The sequence below is a fragment of the Notamacropus eugenii genome, chromosome 1 (assembly GCF_028372415.1).
Source record: "Notamacropus eugenii isolate mMacEug1 chromosome 1, mMacEug1.pri_v2, whole genome shotgun sequence".
Taxonomy (NCBI): Eukaryota; Metazoa; Chordata; class Mammalia; order Diprotodontia; family Macropodidae; genus Notamacropus; species Notamacropus eugenii.
The window spans coordinates 53,792,147-53,817,999 of NC_092872.1; the positions used below are offsets into that span (position 1 = coordinate 53,792,147).

The 25,853-nt window shown below is 43.9% G+C and overlaps 1 protein-coding gene across 1 annotated transcript; it reads right to left on the reverse strand.

Annotated features, from left to right (window-relative positions):
* MCRIP2 (MAPK regulated corepressor interacting protein 2) lies at positions 1–23,897 on the reverse strand. The gene is made up of 5 exons (XM_072601556.1): positions 23,543–23,897; positions 23,078–23,177; positions 2,027–2,154; positions 1,323–1,424; positions 1–410 (listed from the first exon to the last, which is right to left on the reverse strand). Exons 1-5 carry the CDS (start codon positions 23,592–23,594, stop codon positions 340–342), a joined length of 453 nt encoding a protein of 150 aa, XP_072457657.1. The 5' UTR covers positions 23,595–23,897; the 3' UTR covers positions 1–339.
* Positions 23,898–25,853: the final 1,956 nt, after the last annotated feature.

A 25,853-nucleotide genomic window follows, 5' to 3' on the forward strand; every position in this document is an offset into this window, starting at 1 on the left:
CAGGTTTAAATTCTTTATTGGCTTGGAGAGCTATATCCCAGCTCTGCAAGGGCTTCTCACTGGGCTCAACTGGCAGGAGCAAAGTCAAGGTGGGAGGGGCCAAACAGGCCTCTGCTCCCCCTCCCACTACATGTAGCACCCAGGTAGCCTGGCCAGAGGCTGCAGCAGTTCCAAATGTCCAATGCTGGCACTTCTGGGATGGCAGGTGCCTGCCCCATCCCCCAGGCAAGGGGGCTGGCTTGGGAGGCAGTGGTCCTCTTCTGTTGGTGTTGCCTGCTCTGGGTCAGCAGGTAGATGGCCCCTGACTATAGGCAACTCTCCTCCTCCCATTGCAGCTTTTTAGGAGCAGTTGTTGATCCCAGCCAGAAATTGCTGGGCCCACCATTCATCCAAGTCAATGGGTACAAAGTCTAAGGAGAGAAAGAGGGAAAAGTCTGACATGGAAAATGTACATTTGAGAACCAACACTCAGTCTAGCTTCCAGGCTCTTGAATTTCAGCCCAGCTTGGCTCCTGCCTCATGAAGGAGATCTTGGGTACATTTCTGCTTTTTATTCACTATGGTACAAAGAGTACCAGGCTGTAGACAGAAGATCTGGATTTAAGTCTTGACTTCTATATTAGCTATAAGGCAAATTACTTCTCTGGGCCTCCGTTTCCTCATCCTTAAAGTTTGGATAACGATTCCTTACAGGACTGAGATGAAGAAAGCCCTTCGCAAGCATGACAGAAATGGGCACTACTATTATTGTTGTATTATCCTGGGCAAAGTTTCACTTCCGTTCAAATGAGAGTGACAAGACCCTTCCAATGAATAAACTGTTCATAAATCTGGAACTGAGACACACAACTAAACATGACTAGAGGCCTCAAGTGGAAAGAAATAAGGCAGAGCTGAAAAGAAATTTCACTTCAGGCATGTACTTGACTAACAGGTGCACAGGGTTGAGCAATACCCTGAAAAGGATTTGAAAGGAGTTGGAATCCCGGGGCAGAGACAGTCCAGCCAAACTCTTGTCCTTTCCCAGCTCATTCTACTAGATGGGGGTAGGAAAGGCCCAGGTGGCCTGGCCTCTCCTCCTCACAGCCATGGTCCACCCTTCCTGCTCAGGCTAAGGCCACAGCCCCTAGTACCTCCCATGTGGAGAAAGCTGGACCACAGAGAACTCATGATTTGGAGGCTGATGTTGGCACCTACAACCCCCTTGCAGCCTTGAACACCACCTAGACTATCTTGAAACCCAGGGTTGGTATTGTTACTATGGGGGCCAAAGTGGGGAGAAAGGAAGTGTATAGGGAATACTGAGAACAGAGGCCACTTACTTTGCAATCCAGGGTTAGGTGTCTTCTCCACATACTGCACAGGCCTGGGCCCACTCTCACCTGCCTGGTTCCCCACCAACTGCTGCTCCACCTGCTGCCAGGCTGCAAAAAAGATAGAAACATGAGGGCTGGAGACGCCTCCCAGTCTTTGCCCAACCCAACCAAGCAAGGGTAGGAAAAGGGACAGGATGGAATGACCCACCACTTTCCCCACAGTAGCTTGACTCCTTCACTGTGGGAACAGGACATGCTCCTTTAACACATCACCAGAAACAAAAAGCAACTCTGGGCTGCATCCACATGGAAGGTGATTCATCTTAGCCTAGCCTAGCCTTCCTTCTGCCTCCCAATATACTGCTGGGGTGCCTATCTTTGTTAATAGAGTGAATTCAGAGAACACAGGTTTATTTTTATCATTGATCTGAAAATAAACCCGGTGAAAAATGTAAATGTGGTGGAGGAAGGGGTGGCACATAGGTTGAGAAAACAGGGGTTGATCCTGATCTCTTTGTCCAAACAAGTCATTTTCCCTCCCTAGGGAAATGAATTTTCTGTGAAATGAATGTTTTCTAAGGGCTCTTCCAGTTGTGATAGCCTAAGTGTTATTTTCCCCTGCAGCTGTGACATTCATTGCCCATGAATGTGGATGCAACTCTCACCTTTCTATCTCTAGAGGTCCCCAGAGATGGTCTGGGGTTTCTTACCTTCGTAAACAAAGCGGACATTCTCCTCGTGGGCAAGTGTATAACTCTCCTCTGTGGCCGTGATGGACTGAGTTGTGGCCAGTGGCCTCCTGCCATTCACTCTGTTGAACACAAGCTTTGGGGCCAAGCTGTTAGAGTAAGGGGAAAAATAGCTCCTTGGTCAATACATTTAGTCCATGCTTACAGAATACCAGAAATCCCATCAAGGATTTAATGGAAAAGTGAATACAACAGAATAGGGTGACAATTACATACCATGTTGCCTGACTCTCGTTTTCTATCCAGGAGTGTTTAATTAAATAGTTCTACCCAGAGGCTGACTATAATTGAAAGACATTTAGAGGGCCTCTGGTCAGGTTCCTTTGATGCTGGGATCTATTCATCTAGAGCCTTGGCAAAGTATTCACTAGCCATTGCCAGAGTCTTCTCCTTCTCTAGAATAGAGCCCCTGGGGTAGCTACAAATGCCTCCTCCCCCCCCCCCCCCTACTCTGGTTGCCCTAGCAGCTCCAGGATATAGACCCTAGCCAGAAATATCTTGGCAGAGACATTACAACACAGAGAGAGATCAGACAACATGCCCTGCTATGTGCCTGTGGTCACTGTTACTATTTTTTTTAAAAGACTAAATCTCCTCCTCTTGACCAGGCACTACAGTACAGGGACCACTACTGATCAGCACAGAAAGAGCTTTGACCTGCTGCTTCCAACCTGGTCTAGTTTGCCCCTCCGCAAGCAACCTGGTGGGTTGACTTCAGGGTCTCACCATAGTGGTATCAAACAGTGCAGTCACAGGTTCAGCACAGCACACTGCAGAGACCACAGCCCAGGCCCCTGAACTCCACAGCTTAAAAGATCTGCCATCCTAACCTTCCCCAGCTAACAGGGAGAGGAATAAGCATTATAGAGTGTCTACTACATGCCATGCACTTTTTACAAATATTATCATCTGGTCCTCACAACAACTTTGTAAGGTAGGTGCTGCTAGTATCCCCATTTTACAGTTGAGGAAATTAGGCAGAGATTAAGTGACTTGCCCACGGTCACACAGTTAATAAGTGTCTGAGGCTGAAATTGAACTCAGGTCTTCCAAACTCCTGGCCCAGCTTTCCATTCACTGCACCATCTAGCTGCCTTTAAGACAAACATGATGATACAAACAAGCATGAAAGAAGGAAACAAGTCTTTATTAAAGCATTTACTATGTGGCAAGGTAGACGCATTACAAATATTAACTTGTTTGATTCTCCCAGTAACCTTGGTTAAATTCAGGAGTGTGCCACTGTGGCCAGCTCATGGGGTCCGGATTAAAGCTTAATCCAAACCAGAGTTGGAAGGATCTTTCATGATGATTTGGCCCAATCCTCTCACTTTAAAGAAGACGCTAAGACCCAGGAAGGTAAAATAATTAGCCCAAGGTCACCCAGGTAATAAATAGCAGAACTGGAATTTGAACCTAGTTCCTCCTGACTTCAAATCGTTCCAAAGCATTCAAGGGCTATTGCCAAATAGTCTGCAAGTCAAACAGATGTGTAGCTTCTGGAAAATAGGATGGGTAAGGAGCATTGCTAGTATTGTGAACTACTGTCTGGGAAGGGGTACTGAGAATGAGAAGTACTACTCCCAAGGAGAACCTAGGAATACAATACCTCTTTAGGGTCCAAAATACCTAGGCAGAACCCTGCTGATTCTCGTTTCCTCAGCTCCCTCACTACCTCTAACCAGGACTCCTAAATACTTAAATGCTGGTTTCCCATAAACCAAACAATCCTCAGCCTCTGTGGTCTGGTTCTCACCTACCATTGTGGCCTCATTTCCTATTATACCTCTTAGCACCCTCTCTATTCTAGTTGAATTGGTCCCTCTAGCTATTTCTTGTTCACAATGTTCCATTCTCCTGCTTCTGCGACTTGGTAGAAGTCATACTTCATGTCATTTTTTTAAGGCAATCAGAGTTAAGTAACTTGCCTAGGGTCTGGTAAGTGTCATGTAGTAGACACAGCTGGTAAGTGGCTGTGGCTGGATTTGAACTCTGGTCCTCTTGATTCCAGGGCTGGTGCACTAGACACTGCACCACCTAGCTGCCTCATTCCCCATATCATATACTGCCCCCCTCACCTCTATCTCCTTCAAAATTCAGCTCCACCTACAAGATATTTTTCCTTATCTTCCATCTTCCCCCATCATTATCACTCTTTCCTTCCTGAAATTGTTTTGTACAGGGTGCCTATCAGTTGGAAAATGGATGAATAAACTATGGTATATGGGTGTAAAGGAGGAATAACATTATGCTAGTCAGAGAAGCCTGGGAAGACTTGTTCTGAATTGATGCAGAGTGAAGTGAGCGGAACCAGGAGAACATTTTTTTTTAAAATTATCACTATATTGTTAAGTCAACCAGCTTTGAAAATCTTAGAAACTCTGATCAACACAATGGCCAACCACAATTCCAGAGGGTGGAAAAGGAAACTGGCTACCCACCTCCTGAGAAGTGAGACTCAGAGCACAGCCTGAAGTATCTATTTTTTTTTTTGGACATGACAAACATAGAAATTTCTTTTGCTTGTCTATTCATATGTGTAACATGGGATTTTGTTTTTCTCACTGAGGAGGGGGAGGAGAGACAAGGTTGATTTTTGTTTGAAAAAAAATTTTTTTAAATAAAAACAAATTACTTTGTGTATGTTTTGTATTTCTATATATACTTCCAGTAAGGTGAATGAAAACCAGGCCTTAGCACCTGCCTTGCTGCTATGCCCTCCAGACCCATTCCTCCCTACTCCTAGCATTGCCACCTGCCCTGCGGAAATATCCTAAGAATCCCCTAACTTAGTTATCTGACCTTCAAAGGTACCTTAAGACTTTTCTATCCATCCTGCAGCTGAACCTTTCTATGTATGGTAAATTCTCCAATTGTAACGTGAGCTCCTGGAGAGTAGGGACAGTATCTGTTTTCTCTTTGTATCCCTAGCACCTAGCACAGCATTTTAAAAATGCTTAATTATTCATTCATTCAGTATGGATCGTATGGATCCTTTTTCCCTCTAGTAAAATATAAGCTCCTTAAGGACAGACACTAGTTTTTGGGTTTTTTTTTTATCTTTGTATCCCCAGAATCATAGATTTTGAGAACTGGAAGAGACTTCAGCAGTCAGCTAGTCTAACCCAACCCAAAGTGTAAAACAAAAAGAATCCTCACTAGAACATGAGGGACAAGTGGTTCTCCAGTCTCCTTCTGGAAACCTCTAAGGAGGAGAAACTAAACACCTTCTGAAGCAGACCATCCTACTTTTGGATAGCTCTAATTGTTAGGAAATTATTCTTAAAATCCAACCTAAATTCCCCTTTGTGACTTCTGTCCGTTACACCTGGCTTTGTTCTCTGGGACCAAATAGAAACAAGTCTTATCCCTTTTGCACATGACAGCCCTTCAGAAACTTGAAGACAGATAGCGTATCCTTCTCAGTCTTCCCTTCTTCAAATTAAACACGTTTGGTTCCTTCACCAATCTTCATATGGCATGGACTCGAGGTGCTTTACTCTTCTGGTTGCCTTTCTCTGCAATGCTCAAGCTTATCAATGTCCTATTTAAACTAAAGCCAGAGCTGAAGTCTGATGAGGGCAGACTGTCACCTCTTCCTGGAAGTTAGGCCACACTTAATGCAGCCCAAAATCGAATTAGGATTTTTTTCAACTGTCGTTAACACATGACTGACTCATATTGAGCTGATAGTCCACTAGAGCCCCCAGATCTTTTTCAGATGTCTAACCATGCCTCTCTCATCTTGTACTTACATACAAGGTTTTCTTCGTACGTGTAGCCAAGTCTAAGACTTAATCTCCATTTATCCTTGCTGAATTTCATCTCACTAAATTCATGCCAATGCTCTAGCCTGTCAAAAGCCTTTTAGAGCCTAACCCTGCTATCCAGTGCATTAGCTATCCCTCTCAGCTTTGTGATTTGCTAAGTATGTCTGCCATCTATGTCTTATTTACCCAAGCTATTGATAAAATATGTTTAAAAAAAAAAAAAAGGCATAGGGCCTAGCACAGTGCCTTGCCTATAGCAGAAGTCTGTTAAATATTTGATCAATTTTTTGAGTGTCCCACACAAGGGGTAGGGTGTGACTCCTTCCCAAGAATATCTGAGTTCAGACACTTATTATTTGTGACCCCAGGCCAGTCACTTAACCTCTGTTTGCCTCAATTTTCCCACCTGTAAAATGGGGATAACAGCCACCTACCCTGCAAGGTTGTGGTGAATATCAAATGAGACAATTTTTGTAAAAAGTGCTTAGTACAGTGCCTGGCACATAATAATAGCTATATAGATGCTCATTTCCTCCCTCCCTCTCCTTTGCTCTGCCAAAAAATGTGCTGACTCCCTTCATAGCCAGGGAACCTAAGGGGCAGAGAGAGAATAAAGGTTTGGTCAGGCCGTTTCCTACCTCAGGGAGGAACATGATACTAATAGGAGGGATTTGGCTCCAAGTTCACCAGCCTGAGTAACGAGTCCAGGCAGACTTGACAGCTTTCACCCAGCCTTTAGCAACTGCCTTGATTAAGTCAAAATTCCTTACAGGAGGTGGGAAATTAATCCCTTTTCCTCCCTCCCTCACTCCACTAATCTCCACCCTAGGAAGGGCTGGCTTTGTGGCCCTAAGTAGAAAAGAAAGATAAAACAAGAAGAAAAGTCTTCAGGGTTTGTGGAAACCTGCCAGACAGTCTTGTCTATGAACCCTCTGAGGCCCTGACCACCACTTAGATGGCTGGCTCTCTCCAGCTCCTCAGTGCCCAGCAATCTTAGCTGAGTTTCCTCTTTACCCTCCTAGGCCAACAGCAACCTTTCCAGGACTATGCAGAGGAGAAGGGATCTGCTCACACATTCTCCTGGGCTTCAAGTTTCCCATCTGTTGATATATGCAAACTTCTCTGAGTGCCTCAGATGAAAGGGGTGCTATAAATAAAGAGGATTGTCTTGAGATCTGCATGTGTCCTGGCTAACATCCAAGCCCTAGCTGATGTGAACATCACCCAGTGCAGTAGGCCTTAAAAAAGTCTGGTTAATGTTAGTTTTGAAGAAGTCAAAGAGTGGTGATGACCAGCACCAGAATCACACAATACTGGACTTGGAAGAGATCTTCAAGACCACTGGGAGCAACTGCTCATTTTTTTTTACCAATAAGGAAACTGAGTCTCAGAGAAAGAAAAACTACTGACCTATGATCATATGGCTAATAAGTAACAGAGTCTGACTGATCTGGTGTTCTTTTCACTGTACCCACATGTTCTACTTTAGTGAAGTTGAAGGCCAGCAATTATTAACACTAAAACTATGTGGGAGCTAACTCTAAGTCCAATTAGGGGGAAGTCACTGATTTATTCTCTTTTTTGTCAACTAGGTTTCTTTACTCTTTTGAAGGATGCTAAGATCAGTCACTTAACTTTAGCATTGACTAGAGATATCAATGCTGGGAGGAAGAGAGGGAAGAGAAAGACCACTGGATTTGGAGAAAAGAAATCATGAGTTCAAATCCTGACTCTTCATTTCTCATATATATAGGGAACTGAGTCAAAAGTATAAACATCAGAGCCATTCCCCAATTGATAAATGGTCAAAGGATATGAACAGGCAGTTTTCAGAAGAAAAAAATCAAAGCTATCTATAGTCATATGAAAAAATGCTCTAAATCACTATTGATTAGAGAAATGCACATCAAAACAACTCTGAGGTACCACCTCACCCATCAGATTGGATAACATGACAGAAGAAGAAAAAGACAAATGCTGGAGGAGATATTGAAAAATTGGGACACCAATGTACTGGTGAACTGGTCCAATCACTCTCAACAACCACAATTTGGAACAATATCCAAAGAGCTAGAAAAATGCACATATCCTTTCACCCAGTCATACTACTACTAGGGCTGTATCCCAAAGAGAACAAAGAAAAAGGAAAAGGCTCTATAAGTACAAAAACATCTATAGCAGCTCTATCTGTGGTGGCAAAGAACTGGAAATTGAGGGGATGTCCCTCAATTAAGGAATGACTGAACAAGTTATATATATGATTGTGATGGATACTATTATGCTATAAGAAATGATGAGGAGGGTGCTTTCAGAAAAATCTGGGAAGACTTACATGAACTGAAGCAAATCAAAGAACAAGAACATTGTACACAGTAACAGCAACGTTGCACAAGTGAACGACTTAGTTATTCTCAACAATGTAGTGATTCACAACAATTCTGAAGGACTCATGATAAAAACTGCTATCCACCTCCAGAAAGAGAACCGATGAACTCTGATTGCAGATTGAAACACTGGTTTCTTTATTTTTCTCGCTTTTTTTTTTGCAACATGGCTAAAAAAGAAACATTTAGGCAGATTTTCACATGTTAAAAACATAATTCTGGCTCTACTCTTTACTACCTGTGTGGCCTTGGGTAAGTCACTTACACTTTATAAGCCTCAGTTTACTCATCTCTAAAATGAGACTAGATGACTTCTGAGATGCCCCCTAGCTCTAAAAACTATTATTTTATTATACTGGCTAGACTTTTTTAGCTGGACCATGTATATATGAAGTTCGGTCCCAGAATACACTGAAAACCCAGTCCCTTATAATCAGCAGTTAAGTGGCACAGTGGATAGAGCACCAGTGCAGGAGTCAGGAGGACCTGAGTTCAAATCTCAGCTCAGACACTTGACACTCACTAGCTGTGTGACCTTGGGCAAGTCACTTAACCCCCAATTGCCTCATCCTGGGTCACCTCCAGTCATCCTGATGAATAACTGGTCACTGGATTCAGATGGCTCTGGAGGAGAAGTGAGGCTGGTGACCTGCACAGCCCTTTCTCACTCAAAACAAATTCAAGTGCAAGTCATGTCATTATTTCTCTGATGGCATGGTCTTCTTCAGCAACGAAGGATGAACACAGGGTCAAGAAGATCTGAATTTAAATCCAGCCTCAGACACTTATTCGTTGTGTGACTCTGGGCACATAATCCTTGTTTGCCTCAGTTTCCTCAATTGCAAAACAAGGACAATAATAGCAGAGTTATTACGATGACCAAATGAGATAGTCATTGTAAAGTAATCAGCACAGGAACTGGAACATAGTAAGCTTCATATATGTGACGTTGCTGTTGTCTTTCTCAGTTGTGTCTGACTCTTTGTAACCCCGTTTGGGGCTTTCTTGGTAGAAATACTGGAATGGTTTACCATGGCCTTCTTCAGCTCATTTTACAGATGAGGACACTGAGGTAAACAAGGTTAAGTGACTTGCCCAGGGTCACACAGATAGTAAGCGTCTGAGGCCAGATTTGAACTCAGGAAGATGAGTCTTCCTAATGCCAGGCCCAGCACCCTATTCACTGCACCCACCTAGGTTTCCATATATGTGTTAACTATCACTATTATGAATTATTACACCTCTTTCCCAGGGTGGTTGTGAGAATCAAATGACAAAATGTAAACGCTTAGAAATAGTATCAGCCACACATTAAGTGTTATGTAAATGCTAGCCATTATTATTATCATTACAGAAAGAAAGAAGTGAGGGGGAAATCTTGGGTACTCCTAAGAGCATACACAGGACCCAGGAGCCCAAATTGCCAGATCAGGTTGAGTTGCTCCTAATGTGGTAACTATGAGATTTTTATCCTATCACTCAAAGCTGTTTTGTCTGGGAAAGCCTTGAAGGTTGGGCAAGGTCAACTGAAAATAAAAGTCCTCAAAGTTTGAATGCTAATGGATGTCTTCACTTCTCCTACCTTGCCCTGGAAGCTGAGACCAGAAAGTTACATAAAAACTTTGCCTGGCTGTGCTCTATGGGAGAAAGGGCATGTGGTTATAGGCAACAGCTCCCTCCCCTGAGTAGTAGGAGACAACCACACCAGAAGTCCAGAACCAGGTGGCCCAGCTGAGATTTGGACGGGGTGGGGCGGAGGGGATGTAGAGAGGACCGAATTGGGCTGTGCTAAATGAGGTGTGGGTACCATAAAGGAGCTAACTACTCCCTAACCCCATCTCCCACCTCCAGAATACACATACTGCTTCTCTCCTCTGGTCAAGCACAGGTCCCAGGGCCTCCAACTTTGAGCTTCCTCCACAGCTACCCTAGCCTCCTATTCTCCCTCCCTTCAGAGAAGTCTTAGGAGCAGTTAGAGATGGAGCAGTTCAATTTAGTGCTAATTCTATACTGTTCTGTAGCCTTGCAGTCCTTCAGAACTGGAAGGGGCCTTAGGAACATTGTTGAAGGCCAAGTGGGGGTGGGAAAGAACATGCCAAGGTTGCACAGTCACAAAGAGACTGCTCTGACATCTGAATCCAAGTTTTCTGACTCATTCTTGGTGCTTAGTCTCATTTTTTCCAACTGATTATAAACTCCCCAAGGACAGGGATCTTACAACTAACAATAAGTCATATAACACAACTCTAGAGGGGGGTGAGACCTCTCAGAGGCCACTTCGTCCAAACCTCTCTCTTTACAGATAAGGAACTGAGGTCCAGAGACAAGTTAGTTGGTTGATAAGATTTATTGAGCCTTTACCATATGTCAGGCACTGTGTTAACGTGCTGGGATTACAAATGTGAGCAAAAAAAAAAAAAATGCTGGTTCCTGCCTTCAAGGAGCTTATATTCTATGATCAGAAAAAAAGCCTGAAGAGCAGTTGGAGAACATGGTAGTTAAGGCTGATCTAGGATCTTTCCTCAAAAGGAGCTGTGCCCTAGGAACACAGGTATTATGTGGCAGAAGTAGGATCTGAACCCAGATCCTATAATTCTCAATCCAGCACTTTGCAATGTACAAACTTCCTGTACAAATCACATTCTCTACAACAACACTGGGATGTAAGTAGTGCAGATAATACTCTCATTTTCACACATGAGGAAACTCCTGAGGCCCAGAGAGGTAAAAGAACTTCTCCAGGATCACAAAGTGAGTGTGTGTCAGAAGCAGGAGTCCACCCCACATCTCCTGCCTGACTCCAAACCTAGAGCTCTTCCCAATATACTATAGTCTCTCTTTATCTTCATCCTATCTTCTCTTACTAGCTATATGACCCTGAGCAAGTCCCTTAATCCTGTTTGCCTCAGTTTCCTCATCTGTAAAATGAGCTGGAGAAGGAAGGCAAACCACTCCAGTATCCTCACCAAGAAAAACTCAAATGGGGTCAGGAAGAGTCAAACTCAACTGAAAAAAGAAAAACTACTGCTATGTTTTAAACCCTTGACTAAACCTTGGTTATTCAAGACTGAACAGCAATTGAACAAAAATCTTCTCCTGTCTCCCACAGACATGTCTAGTCTGGGGACCATGTCCAGTCATCCTGATTTATATCTTGCCATTGGACCCAGATGGCCCCAGAGGAGAAAGTGAGATTGGTGATTTTGTACAGCCCTCCCTCACTTAAATTCAATTCACTTGCAAGTCATGGCATCACCTTCCTGATGCTGTGGTCCTCCTTTTCAAGAATGAAGGACAAACAGCTACGACAGGCCTAGTCTAGATCTAACACAAAGGAGAAGCCGATTAATTCTTGAATGAAAAGCCTGTCTCTCACCCAAGGACGAAGAGCCTAGCATTTAAAAAACCAAAATATAAGCAAAAACCTTGGAGCTCAAACAGGCTATATACATGATCTAGTGAGTCCAGGGTTGAGGAACCTATGGCCTTGAAGCCACCTATGGGCCGCTAGGGTCCTCCAGTGCGGTCCTTTGACCGAATTCAAACTTCACAGAACAAATCTTCTTAATAAAAGGATTTGTTCTGCAAAATGCGGTCCAAAGGGCCACAGGTTCCTCACCCCTGATCCGGTCCCTCCCAAATCAGAAACCCAGAAACCTGAATGACCAGGTCTGTAGCAGAATGGAAAGAACAGTTGCTTTCATTTTACTTTCCAGTCTGAATCAGGAATGCTAAGGAAATGCCCCTGCTCTCCTGCAGTGAAAGGAGGGAGACTGAGGAGGGGTTTGGAATCATACAAGCATTCGTAGTTCCAGTCCAAGTTGGTCCAGATTAGACACAAAAGCTGACATGCAGAAAGTTTAAACATCTTGCCTTCAGGGGAACAGTGCAATACTGATAGAGTTAAGACTGAGGAATGGGGGGGAAGAGAAGGTACTCTCCAATTCAAAACCAATTCAAAACTGCTGAGTCAGACCCAACTGGAAAGAATTGCAGCTGGGCTAGAGGAGGCTGGAGGGCAAGCATCAAAGAAAGGATTGTGACCAAACCAGGCCAGGACTACCCCAATGTTCAGGAGTCTCCTTAAGACCCCGACAGCCTTCTGACTTCTCTCCAACACCCCTCTCCTTCACAGCAGTTCTTTAACCCTCCAGTCCTTTTGCCAGTCAATCCCAGTACAAAACCTTTCACGCAGAGAGAAATTCAAAACATCAAAATGACAGGGAGCTTGACTTGGTATTGAATTCCATTTGCCACTCAGATCAGATCTTAGGGAATCATTCTATTTCATTACAAAGATCCTTGATTCATTTGGATCTCATGCCTTTCCTGGTGGTATCCTGACCCACCCATGAACTCCACCTTCATGTTTCCACATTCCTGGAATTACTGACAGCACCTCTTTAACATGTGGATCTTTTCTAGACCTTTTTTGTCTGCCTAGACAAACTTTCCCTTTAGTGCCAACTACTCGGCCTTAAGCCTTTTCTAAGCTGACTTACCTGTTTGGTTGGCATATTTCTAGATGCTTCTGGAGCCTTCATGCCTATATCCAATCCTTCTATTGTTTAATGGGGTTTCTCTAAGATGTACTATTTTCTCTTCTATCATGCAGGTCCCTCATCTTGCCACTCCCTCACCCCCATAATGATTCCCACATCTGAATCTGTCAAATAATCCTTACTCGGGAGCCATTAGCAGACTAAAATTCATGTTTTCATTACAACCCTTTCTGCTTCAGTCAGACATGGACACAAGCCAAACCATAATCATTGTGGTGTGGTTCACCAAAATGGAAGCCATTGCCTGAGGTAGAAGCTAACTGAGGTTTCCGCTCAGCCAGTTGCCCTGCCAAGAGGACCTATAAACAAAGGGAGCCACTGTTTTGGGGAAGGATGGGCACTAGGCCTGAACCTCACAGTAGCCATACACCCACAACTTCCCCTTTACTTGTATTAAAGGTGACCAAGCTTCCTTTGTCTTCAGTAAGAATTGGAGAACCACACTCAGGCCTAGGGTCAACCTTGAGGGCTAAGAGAAACTACTGAGGCTCAGCTTTTGAGATTCTCTCCAATTTACTTAATGTCTCTTAAATCAAGTAGATCTCAAGTGCTAAGAAGTTCCTAATCTTAGTCAAATGTGGAGGTTCAGAATCCCAAAAGGCTTTATCAAAGTCTGGTTTTCCAATGCTATATTTCAAGAAATCACAAATGAAACTACCTGGGGCAAAAGAGTTAATTGTCCCAGTTTTGTCCTTTTTTTTTAATGATAGAATAAATAAGTAGGGAAGAGAAAAAAAAAATCTAGCTCATAAGATATGGAGGTATATCACAAGCCAGGAGAGTTGTTGGTAAAACTCTAAAGGAGGACTATGTAACTAAATGTATGCTAACATTATTAATCTCATGCCTTTTGGGGATATTCCTTGATCTAGTATGGAACAAAAGAGTCTGTTTCAGACCCAGCTCTGTCCCTTTAGTTTATGTGTGACTTTGGCCTCAGTATTCTAATCTGTAAAATGGGGATACCACCAGGGTTATTTACCTGGGATGCAAATGTGTATAGGGGATAGATCCCTGAACTTGAACTCAAAAGAGCTAGACTTACTTAAAGCTCACTGACAATGACCAAAGAGCAAACACGCCCCCCCCTCCCCCTCAAAGCCTCAGTGTCCTCATTTTCAAAATGATGACAGTAATGCCTACCTTTCTCATGGTACTCTTGTAAGGAGACATGTCTTGTGAAATTTAAAGAGGAATACAAATGTAAATTATCTAATATTAATGATTTGATTAGAATCCATGTCAGTGGAGCACAGGCCCTGGTAGATCCTATCAAGATAGAAAGACTTTGAGCATGTTCCTGATGATTGGGCAAGAGTAAACCTAGCTAAAGCCAGAGGCTCATGACCAGGTTAGTTGAAGTGTAATCCTCCTTTCTTTCAGACAGACAACTCTTAAAAATAGTTTTCTGATTCCCAGAGGGGTTTATGTTAATGAAGTAAGTAACCATCCTAAAAAAATCACAGATCCTTCAGATACTAAAGGACAACATTTAAATCCTGCCTCAGAAACTTCTAGCAGTATGGTGCTAGGCAAGTCACTTATATATATAGCTATTATTATGATCACCACCTTATCAAGTTTGTTATGAGAAAAGCGCTAGATACGTAAATCTAAGCTGTTATTATGAGCCCCCAGTCAAGAATAGAATGAGCCTGTTTATCAAGTTCTTAAATGAAATTCCTCAGTGTGGTCCAGAATTCTTTGAGCCTGTGACCACACAGGTAGTATGTATGTGAGCTGGGAATCCAAGGCCTCTTCGAATTCCTAGTTCTCTTCCAGACTTAGCTCAGTGATTCCCCTGTTGTCAGCATTCTAGTATTCGGCTCTCCTGAAATTACCTTGTATTTCCTTCACGTATACTTCGTATACACTTTTCTGTGCACAGGCTGTTTCCCAAGACATGCCTTTCCCCACCTCTGGGTATCTAAGTTTCTTGACAGAAGATACAATTTCCTATTCTGCCTTGATATTGCCAAAGTCTAGCCTAGTACCTTGCATAGGTAGTAATAAATACTTGAACTCTCAGCCCAAGGATCCACCCCAATAATTACACTAGATACAAGGAAGCCCAAAAAGCTGCGAGATCATCAATCAATCAACAATCACTAAGTAAGCACTTACTATGTGCTTTGGAGTGATTAATCTAATTGCATAAAGAGCTCACATGTATGTAGCGTTTCTAGAGTTTTCAAAGCACCCTCTTTCACAGTACTCCTGTGAGGTAAGTACATCTTTTTTCTTACATCTTTTTCAGATGAGGAAACTAAGGTTCGCAGATGTGGTTTCCCATAGTTAGCTAAATGTTGGATTGAACTGAATTCTCTCCTCCTCTGATGTCACTGTCACGAGCTAGGAATCATCCCATTGTCCCACAAAATGACTGATACTTCCTAGACTCCTGTGAATTCAAGGACCTACTGGTCAAAGCCACCAAGTTGAAAAGCCACTAGGTGAGCAAAAATGAAGGCAAGCAGAGGATACATTTGGAGCTAATAGCTAACATTTCTAGAGCTCTTTACGTAGGTTATCTCATGAGATCTTCACGCTAGTGATTTAGGTGTTAGCATGAGCTCCATTTTGTTGTTCAGACATGTCCGACTCTCCATGACCCCATTTGAGGTTTTCTTGGCAGAGATCCTAGAGTGGTTTGCCATTTCCTTGTCCAGCTGCTCACTTTACAAATGAAGAAACTAAGGCAAACAAGTGTTAAGTGATTTGTCCAGGGTCACACAGCTAGTAAGTATCTGAGCAAACGTTTGAACTCAGGTCCTTCTGACTCCAGGACTGGTAGTCTATCCACTTCAACACTGAGCTGCACCCCTTCCCCCTTTTTTTAAACAGATGAGGAAACTGAGACAGAGAAGGTACAGGTCTTGCCTAGGGCTGCACAATTAGTAAACATCTACGGATGATTTGATGACAGAGCTAAAGCCCCTCTGCAGATAACAACAAAAACAATTTTCAGAAAAGTTAAGGGCACAATTATCTGGATTGTCTCCTAGACAAATAGTGATTGGTGGGAAATGGTATATATGGTCTGTCTATCCAGGGAAACACTTTCTTCTAAGCAGGTGAAGAAGTGTTTCACTACACACCAGGTCTCAAAGTAGGATTGGGTATCCAGAGGTTGGAAACATAGAGCCTACCTCATTTGTAGGCTCAGAAGAAGCTTATAATTGTAGGCTCAGCTGGAATAACTGTCAAGCTCTAATGATCTGGGCACACGGGAACTAGGGCTCTATTAATTATTTGCTATTTTCCTCAGGGTTTGCTGACTGATTTGTTAGAGCTCTGGAAAGCTTACTATTTCATCCATATACACCAACTTCCAATAACATTCAAATTCCTCTTTAATCAAGTCCCACTTCACTTCAGGAAGCAAACCAGCAAACAGAGATCTCTTTGTCCCATCTTACTTACCACTTGTCATGGAATTGATACTAAATTATATGTGTATATCATATAAAATTATCATTATAAGTTGAGTCCCATACTTCTGACCTCCTAAACCAAATAGTACCCCAAGTACTCAGAGGTACCTGCCTTCTAATGTAACTCAAATATAAAGGGAGAGCTTGGCGCCTAGAAAACATTTTAAAGCCCTGTGTAATTGTGAGCTAATGTTAATCTCTTTGCTTTTAGGGCTTTCTCTACATAGACACAGACACAGACACAGACAGACAGACAGACAGACACACACACACACACACACACACACACACACACCTTTGTCTCCCTAAAAACAAGGCAAGTTATAATTCCTTAGATCCCTACTAATTTTAAAAGTCTCCAACCACCTAATTCCTGGGGCCCCAGTAATGTCATATACTTCACACACAAAAACCCACAACCCCAGCCATTGATTAATCAAGGACAATTCAGTTAAATACCAAAAAAGACTACCAAGAACTATAAGACATACACCCCTAAAGATTTCTCCCTGCATCTGGGAGGATTTAAGTGTCTTAATCAAATAACCAGTTCCAGGTACATATGGATAGGAGGCCTCTTTCCACTTCATGTAGCTCTACGACTTTATATCAGAATTTGGATTATGTCTTCCTCTATACTTGTCTTATTCATTCACCCATTTATTCAACAAGCAGTCATTGAGGGCCTATTATGCACAAAGAACTGTATAAAGTGCTGAGAAAAGACATCAGTCCCTTCCCTCATAAAGCCTATACTCTGGAGGTGGGGGTGGTAGTGGGGATGAGACATAGACACCAAGTTAGTACTATGTGAGGTCCAAGAGAAAGGGTAGCCACCAATGGAGATGGAATCAGGAAAGTTATCATGGAGGAGATGGCATCTGAGTTAAGCTGGTATCAACCAGTCAATTACTCTTATCAAGTCATCCCACTTAAAGGAATAAAAGATATTAAAGAGATGAGAGTGTCTCAAGTTATCAACCAATCACAGACTTTAGACGAAGGGCTAAAAAGTACTTAGAACTGGAATCATGTTGCACAGGAAGAGTATTTGGATAGGCTGAGGGAATCTGGTCCTGCTGGAGGCGTCACCTATAAATTATCAAGCTATTTGAGAACCAAGGTCATTCCAGAGACTGGAGCAAGTGTGGCATTCCAGTTAAATCCCCTTCAAAGGAATCAGGAACTAGGGGTGGGGGAGGGGGAAGGAGAGGAAAGGGAAGGACTTAGTCAAAAGTCTATCAGAGAAAGGTGACCATTGTCACCTCATTAAGGTATCACTATTGATGGGATGACTTGATTGGGTAAATCAATAAAGCCAGCCCTTTTACAGAAAGGACAGGAATTCAATTGAAGAAAACGAGGATAATCTAAGCATAAAGAACGGTGTGAACAAAAGCCCAAAGGTGGGGAAAGTACAGGGGATGTGATGGGGAAGGGGAGGGGGAGGTAAGGAGACAGAACGGAGTCCAGTCGAGGAGCGGAAGCATGCCAATATGGAGTCTCAGCCACACGGTGCTTGGGTAGAGAGGGCTATGGGACTGGAGAATAGGAAAAAGCCCCTAATCAGCCTCCATAAAGAAGTTTTCCATATAAATATGATGAATACAGAGAAGCGTGGGAAGACTTGCATGAACCGATACAAAGTGTGGAAGTCAGAAATCAGTTAGGTTCACGATGACTACAAAAACGTAAATGTAAAAAGAGAACAGCTGAAACTGAGTGCTGTGAAATGATGATGACCAAGCTTGGCTCCAACCAGGAAAGGTGGAAATCAACATGTTTTTACAGTATCTGCTAAGTGCTAGACACTGTGTTAAGCACTTTTTACAAATATTGTCTTCTTTGATCCTCTCACCAATCCCGTGATAGTAATAGTTAAGATTTACACAGGGCATATAGCACATACACTAGTGTTAACATTTAGAGGCACTCTGCTAAGGGATTTACAATTATCTCATTTGATCCTCACAAGAACCCTGCAAAGTAGAAGCTTTTAGTATCCTCATTTTACAGTTGAGGAAACTGAGGCAAACAGGGGTTATGTGACTTGCCCAGGGTCACACAGATAGTAAATGTCTGAGACTGGATTTGAATTCAGGTGCTTCTAACCCCAAGCCCAGAGTTCTACTACCCACTGCACCACCAGCTGCCTCCAAAGAAATACAAGAGATGGGGAACTACGTATAAACACTATAACACTGCAGAGAATGACGGACTTTTTCAAAGTATCTGAGTTTTGCTGAAGAGTTTCCCCTGTCTTTATGTTCTTTGTTGTAAAAGATGGCTCTCTAAGAAGCAGTAGGGGTACAGTTGCACTGGGAAATATAAATTATATTAAAAAAATAGCAAAAATATATTAAAATATATGTATATATTAAATTAAATATATTAATTTAAAATATATAATATACATTAAAACCTCCTGCTAACGATATTCACTTAGTACTCCTATACCTTCCTTTCCCCAGCCTCCCTCTCTATGGTACCAGATCCCTGTCATCCCCCAAAGTGGAACATAATACCCCAGAAATATCTCAAGCAGAAAGGGAACACAAGTAAGCCAAAATCCTTAACTCTTGGTAAGATTGTTCTTATTCCTAATAAGTAGACACCCTAGACCCATGCAAACTGCCATCCTTCTGTCCCACTGTTAGGAAGAAAACTGGGAAGGCAAGAAAGAAATGGGCCAAGTCCAATTTGATCTGGGGGGTTTTCTAATTTATGTTATGACCTTAATTGGATTACCCTGCTCCGTGGCTGTCACAAATCCAGGCCTTACCAGGCCTGGATGTTTCCTTCCTCCCCCTGAGCTACTGAGAGTCCATCTAAGTCTGGGTGTGTTAAATATAAATGTTTTATAACATAAAGTCTTTGTAATTGGGCAGCTAGGTGGTACAGCCAGCCTTGGAGGCAGGAAGACCTGAGCTATCTCAGACATTTACTGGTTGTGTGACCCTGGGCAATTCACTTAATCCTGGTTGCCTCAGTTTCCTCATATGTAAAATGAACTGGAGAAGATTTCTAGTATCTTTGTCAAGAAAACCCCAAATGGGGTCACAAAGAGTTAGATACAACTAAACAACATCTTGGTAAATTTGAACTGTTTTAGCTGTGTACCTTCTTTTTATTGGTTCTATCTTAATTATCTAGTCAAGTTATGCTTTTAAGTCAGTCAGTCAACATTTATTAAGCACCTACAGTAAGTATGTCAGAGACTATGCTAAAAACTGGGGGTACCAAGAAAGGCAAAAGCATCCCCTGCCCTCAAGAAGCTTAGCCTAAGGAGGGAGACTACATATAATTATGTGCAAATAAGAAATACACAGGACAAAACTGAGACCAACTTGGGGAAGGCAGTTTCATTAAGAAATTGCAAGAAGACCAGTGTCATTGAATCCCAGTGTAAAGTATAAGAAAATTAAAAAAGTAGGAGGGGGTTAGGTTACAAAGGGCTTTGAATGCCAAACAAAGGATTTTATAGTTGATCCTGAAGGTGGTTTAAGGAGCTACTGAAGTTCATTGAATAGGGGGTGACATGGTCAGATGGGAGCCTTAGGAAGATCAGTGTGATGACTGAGTAGAGGCAACACCTCCCAGAAGGTTGTTGCAATAGTCTAGGTGGAAAGTGACAAGGGTGTTCACTAAACTGATAGCTGTGACAGAGGAGAAGGGGGCACGGAGGAGAAATGTCAGAAAGCAGTATTTGTAAACAGATTGGACATGGGAGGGGAGAGAGTGAGGATCAAGGATGACAATGTCATGAGCCTGCCTGACTGGGAGAATTGAGAGTAATAGAAAAATTAGGAAAAGAGACCATTTAGGAAGGAAAGATCATCTTTTTTTGGTTTTGGGCCTGTTGAGTTACATTTTTTAAGGCAATTTTGTCTCAGTTCATCTGTTCATTATTTTCCTCGCCTAGGACAGAAGATTAGGGGAAATCTGAGGGAAAAACCAATTGTGACAGTGACCAAGGTATCACCACCCCAGCAGATTTGGGATATAGGGCTAGTATCATATAAGAATGGCAGCTAGGTGGCACCCTGGAGTCAGGAGGACCTGAGTTCAAATTCAGTCTCACTAGTTATGTGACCCTGGGCCAGTCACTTAACCCTGTTTGCCTCAGTTTCCTCATCTGTAAAATGAACTAGAGAAGGAAATGACAAACTGCTCCAGTATCTTTGCCAAGAAAACCTCAAATGGCATCACAGAGAGGCGGACACAACTGAAACACTTCAGTAAGAAAACTTTCACAGAGAGAAGTCTGGGGTCCAGTGAGCATTGCCTTCTTTCTGCTTTAAGTAAAGGGAATGTATAGAATACAGAGAAATACTTCAAGTGGCCATTTCTATTTGTGTTTGACACCACTGGCCCACGGAAATGAAATAATAGATTCCAACAATAACCAAAAAAGCATTACAGTTTATAGAACAATTTACATCCATTACTGCATCCACAATAACCTTATGGAACAAGCAGGGCATGGATTACTTTTCCCAATTTATAAAGTAAGACATAGGGAGTTTAAGTAAATTACCTAGGTCAAATCCTAACTAGTGACCCTTCCTTGGTGCCTCAGTTTTTCATCTGTGCAATGGGGAAGATGAGGTCAAAATGAGGGTGGTGCAGAAATCAAGTTCTGGACTTTTCCTAGTCCCAAAAGCCCAAGACCCCACTGGTTCCAGTAATTTATCGTTCAAGTTTTGGAGAAAGTACCAAGAAGTATCTCCTTTCTCCTGAGGTAGTTGACCAAAAAAAATCAACTAAGAACCCCCTCATTTAAGAATGCACCAAAGTGACCCAGTCCCAGGTAGCAACTGGCAAATGCTAAAGGAGAGGAGGAGGAAGAGGGAATGAAGACAGAGTAGCTATGGCCACCCCTGAAACCGGTCCAGTGGCCATCTTGGTACCAAACAGCTCTCTGTCCTCACCTCCTCCTCTTGGAATCCCCTAGCTTCCTTTTTCCAGACACATTTCAGGTATTCTCTCTTATATAAACCATACATAAGGATCCCCATGGTCTGTATATTGACTTAGAAAATTATACGTTTACATATTTTTTTCTCTCCCCCTTCCTTGGTCATCCCCCCAGTTGGGTTCACTCCCTCAAATTACTTTATGTTAAGAGTTAACTGTATACATATTGTATCCTCCAATAGAATGATTATGAAGGCATTATTTTGTTTCAGTCACTGTATCCCCATCACCTAACATAAGGCTATACGTACAGGAGGCAGTTAATTGAAATTTGGTGAATTTATGAATTGCTCAAGTGCATACAGTTACCCAACAGACATCATGGGACTCTCTTCTGCCTGCTTTATGGAAGATATACTACTCAGGATTAGCTCTAGTTTTCCAAAGCCTCTTACAAAACTTAGCAAGGGCAAAATGGTTGGTAGTCATAGAGACAAAGAGGCGAACCTTTGTAGCTCCTAAGATGCCTAACATTTCTAAAGATGCATCTAGCCTCTAGGCCTACCTAGTGTGTATGAGGTGGAGAGAGTGTGGGCCCTTGTACATGTTCTGAAAGAAAAAGCTTTCTAAGTCATAGTGAGCTATATAAATGTTGATGGTCAATCTATAAAGGAATGAGAACAAGTGAGAGTCAGGACAGCTAGATTTAAGTCTTGGCAGAGCTCCTTAAAAGCTGTGCACCTTTTTAGGCAACAAGGTAGCTAAATGGAGAGAGCACTGGTCTGGAGTCAGGAAAACTCAAATACTACCTGTGTGATCCTGGCCAATTCCCTTAACCTCTGTCTGCCTTAGTTTTTTCAGCAGTAAACTGGGGATCATAATAGCACTCACCTCACACAGCTGTTGTGAAAATCAAATTCCTGACACTTAATAAATGCCTACTCCACCTCCCCCAAGACATTTCACCTCCTCTGTATCCCCAGTTCCAGGTATATGCTTAATAAATGTTTGTTGAAGGAATGAATCAATATATTTCACAGAATGTTAAAAGGACACTAAAAGGTTAGCTATTATAAACCTTTCATTAGACAGATGCGGAAAATGAGGCCCGAAGGGGTGGAGTTGTCCAAGGTTAAAAAAATTCAGTAAACAAAAGTGTCAGAATTTGATTCCAGGTCCTTGAACTTTTAAGTTCCATCCTCTTTTCACCATATTCCACTTAACTTCCCAGGGCGTTTTAGAGAGAAGTGCTTAAAGCTGAAGTCTGTGATCTAGCATTTCCAGGATCTGCAGGTTTGGAGACGATCAAGCCAAGTCATTCAGTCCTGCGGGTCTAGGAAGCAGAGGACTGGGGCCTGCCTCCCAAACCCAGCCAGGAGCGGCCTTGGGGCACCTCAGTCAGCTTCACAAGCCCTGGGGAAATTCTCGAAGCAGCAGGAAGCAGCTTCGGGCCCCACCTCCAGCACCCAGGACATGTTCCACCCCCCAGCGCAGCTGGCAGCCCGGGCCAAGGCAATCTCGTGCCGGCCTGGCCCAGCTGGGTCTGGGGCCGGGGGAGAAGGGGGAGACTCTGCCAAGGCTGAGGGGCAGCGCGGAGGTGTAGACGTCCAGGGGGGTCTAGGGAAGCCGGGGGAGTGGGGAGGCGGGGAAGGATCACTCGGGAGCCCGCCCTCCGGGGAAAAGGACATTGCTCCAGTGAGCAGGCGGGCCGAGCGGAGGCTACCCGAATTCCCCCTCCCCCCAGCCATGTGGCAATGACACTCCCCAGTAACCTTTCCACAAGGTCACCCCTCCTCCCCCAAGCTACCCTGGCTAGCACCGGGAGCCGCTGGGGCAGGGGGTGGGACGGGGGAGCCGAGAAGAGCCAGGGTCGGGGCTGGACACCCTGGCCCCCGGCGGCGGGGGCCCCCAGGCCCAGGCCAGGGGACTGCGGCGGCGGGCTCACCTTGACAGAGGCCAGGGGCCCGGCGGCTGCTGCGGCTGCTGCGCGGCCCGCCGGCATTTCAGGTGCTCTCCCAGCTTGCTTTCCAGTTGCTGCGTGGGACCTGCAGGGACGAGGACGCCGCGTCACCGCCAGCCCAGAGGGAGCGGGCCGAGCTGGCACGGACCCTGGCGCTGCCGGCTCGGGGCGAGGGGCTGCGGGGCTGCGGGGCGCGGGCCGAGGAGCCCCGGGGCCGGCGGGGGCTCGGGAGACCGCAGGCTCGGGCGGAGGAATCCTCCCTCTCAGGACGCCTCCCTCTCAGTGGGGAGTGACAGCGCGTCAAGCCGCTCTGAAAAACCCCCAATGGTCGCTTTAAGAAGGAAAAAAAAAGCTAAGCCACGAGGGTGTGCGACTCCATGTGCAAGGTGGGGGCGAGAGAGGAGGGGGTGAGGTGCCCCCGGAGCCCTCTCCCGGCTCCTCCTTCCTCACCTGTCCTCCGCTGCGTGGCTAACTTGCTGGGTCCCTTGGTGATCGTGTACATTCTGCGCTCGCCGCGGCTCTCCGGGGAGGCAGGACGTGGTCAGGGGGTCCCAGCTTGGAGAAGAGGGGGCAACGCAGAGGGAGGGCGGGGGGCACCTTCGGATCTCGGCCCCGACCCCTGGGGACCGCCCAGCCCAGCGCGGTCGGACCAGTCCGGGTCGGCTGGCTGTGCCAAACTCTCGCAGTCTACCTTCAGCTTTAACTTCGCTCTGCGGCTGGGAGATTGTGATTCCCCTTTAATGCTGGAGCAGAGTAAGACAAGGACTGAGGCATGCTGGCTACACGCCCCCAAGCCTCTTAAAGGGACCGTGCGGAACCGCAGCCTCGGTGCTCAAGGGCAGCCCAAGAAAAGGGTTTGCCCCAGCTGGAGGGAAGCCGGCCCAGGCAGGAAGGGGAAGGAAAGTGGAGGTCTTTCTGGCCTAGATTCCCTGTGCGGTCATGAGAGTAAATGTCCCAACCTCAGGTGCCCTAAGTCATAAAGCTAATGTAACTTTTTGGAGGGAAGTTCCCTTGGCACTTTTGCAAAAACAGTCCAAGACTCTTCGGTCCTTGTTTGATTGTTTGTTCACTCTGTGGGGCTGAAAAAGAGAGAAAGACGAAGATAGGAATTGTGGGGGTGTGGGGAATGTTTAACCGGCTTGGGGAGTGGGGGGGATATGCCTGACACACAAGTTCAATCTTCGTTTTTCACATTTTCTCAAGTCTAGACAATCTACAAAAGAATAAATCAATCAACCCCTTGAGTTGTGGCGTTTGTGATTTCCAAGGTATAAGGCTCATACAGAAATTTAGCAATCATTTGTCAGGAGATGGTACGAGCTGCCTCCAGCACACCCTTGACTATATCTAAATTAAACATTTTACGGATATTAGAGGTGGAAAATTAAGACAAAGTGCACCTCCCCCTGAAAAAGACCGAAAGACAGAGAGGGGACAGGGAGGGAGGGGAAGAGAGAGAGATTTAGATCAGGTCGGTGCTTTAATTGGTATTGAGAACTAGTTAATAAATAGAATCTAAATTGCAGAGAAAGTGCGGATCTGCGTCGCTAGAAGGCTTTTCCTCAGAGGGAGTTCCCTATGCCATTTAAAGCATGGCTCTAAACTGGCTTTCCCTTGCCACTCTACTCGATTCTAGCTCTCATCCAACTGAAAGATGCTTTGGGAATGCAAATATTTTAATCTTAGCTAAAGCTAGCCTCTAGGAGGAAGTCACAGAATCCCAAAGTTGGAAGGGACTTCGGAGACCATTTCATTCAACCTACAAGTGAGCTAGCCTCGCATCGACAGAACACCTGACTAGTGGTTACCCAGCCTTTGTTCAAAGATCTCCAGTAAGAGGAAGCCACGACATTTTTGGGCTAGTTCTAAATCTGCCCCTCTTCTCGTAGTATGCTATTTTCACTTTTTTTTCTTTCTCGTGGTTTTCCTCTTTTAATCTGATTCTTCTTACACAACATGACTGATGTGGAAATATGTTTAGTGTGATTGTACGTGTATAACCTATATAAGATTGCTTGCCATCTGGGGAGGGGGAAAAGAAGGAAAAAAAATTTGGAACTCAAAATCTTATAAAAGTGAATATGGAAAACTATCTTTACTGGTATTTGGGGGAAAATAAAATACTATTAAGTGTGTGTGGGGGGGGGGGGAACTGCCCCTCTGCAACTTTCATCTCCTAGGAGCTCCTGCTTCTGTACTCTAGGTCCAGGGAGAACAACTCTGATCTTTCTTCTTTGATAACCCTTCAAATACTTGATGATGGATAACTTGCCCCTCATAAGAATTCTCTAGACCAAACCTGTCCAGTTCCTTCTACTTCATTTCTTACAGCACGGTTTCAATGCCCTTCACCTCTAGATGGCCCTCCTCCAATTTATCAACATTTTTCCTAAAATGTGTTGCCCAGAATGGAACACCATGATCCCTGAGTGGTATAATTGGGAGGAGCAGAGCTAATCCTGGACATCATGCCTTTCAATGCATCCTAAAACCATAATGGGCTATTTAACTGTTATATCACACTGATGACTCAAATAGTTCTCAAAATCCACTTAGATCCTCAACTCTTTTGGTAAAAGATAATATATTTCACAATTACATGTAAAGAGAATTTCTAACATTCATTAAAAAAAATTTAGTTCCAAATTTTCTTCCTCCCTCCCCCCTCAACTCTTTTATAAATTAATTGCTATCTAGTCATGCCCCCTTATCTTCATTTTGTAGCTGTTAAGTTCATTTTTTGAACCCAAGAATACTATTT

Bases quoted from the DNA above. Each gene is read 5' to 3' on its own strand.
- MCRIP2 (XM_072601556.1), bottom strand. From the start codon at position 23,594: ATGTACACGATCACCAAGGGACCCAGCAAGTTAGCCACGCAGCGGAGG. The intron at 23,178-23,542 runs GTGAGGAAGGAG...TCGTCCCTGCAG, and splicing joins AGCCACGCAGCGGAGGACAG to GTCCCACGCAGCAACTGGAA. The intron at 2,155-23,077 runs GTGAGCCCGCCG...TTACTCTAACAG, and splicing joins GGCCCCTGGCCTCTGTCAAG to CTTGGCCCCAAAGCTTGTGT.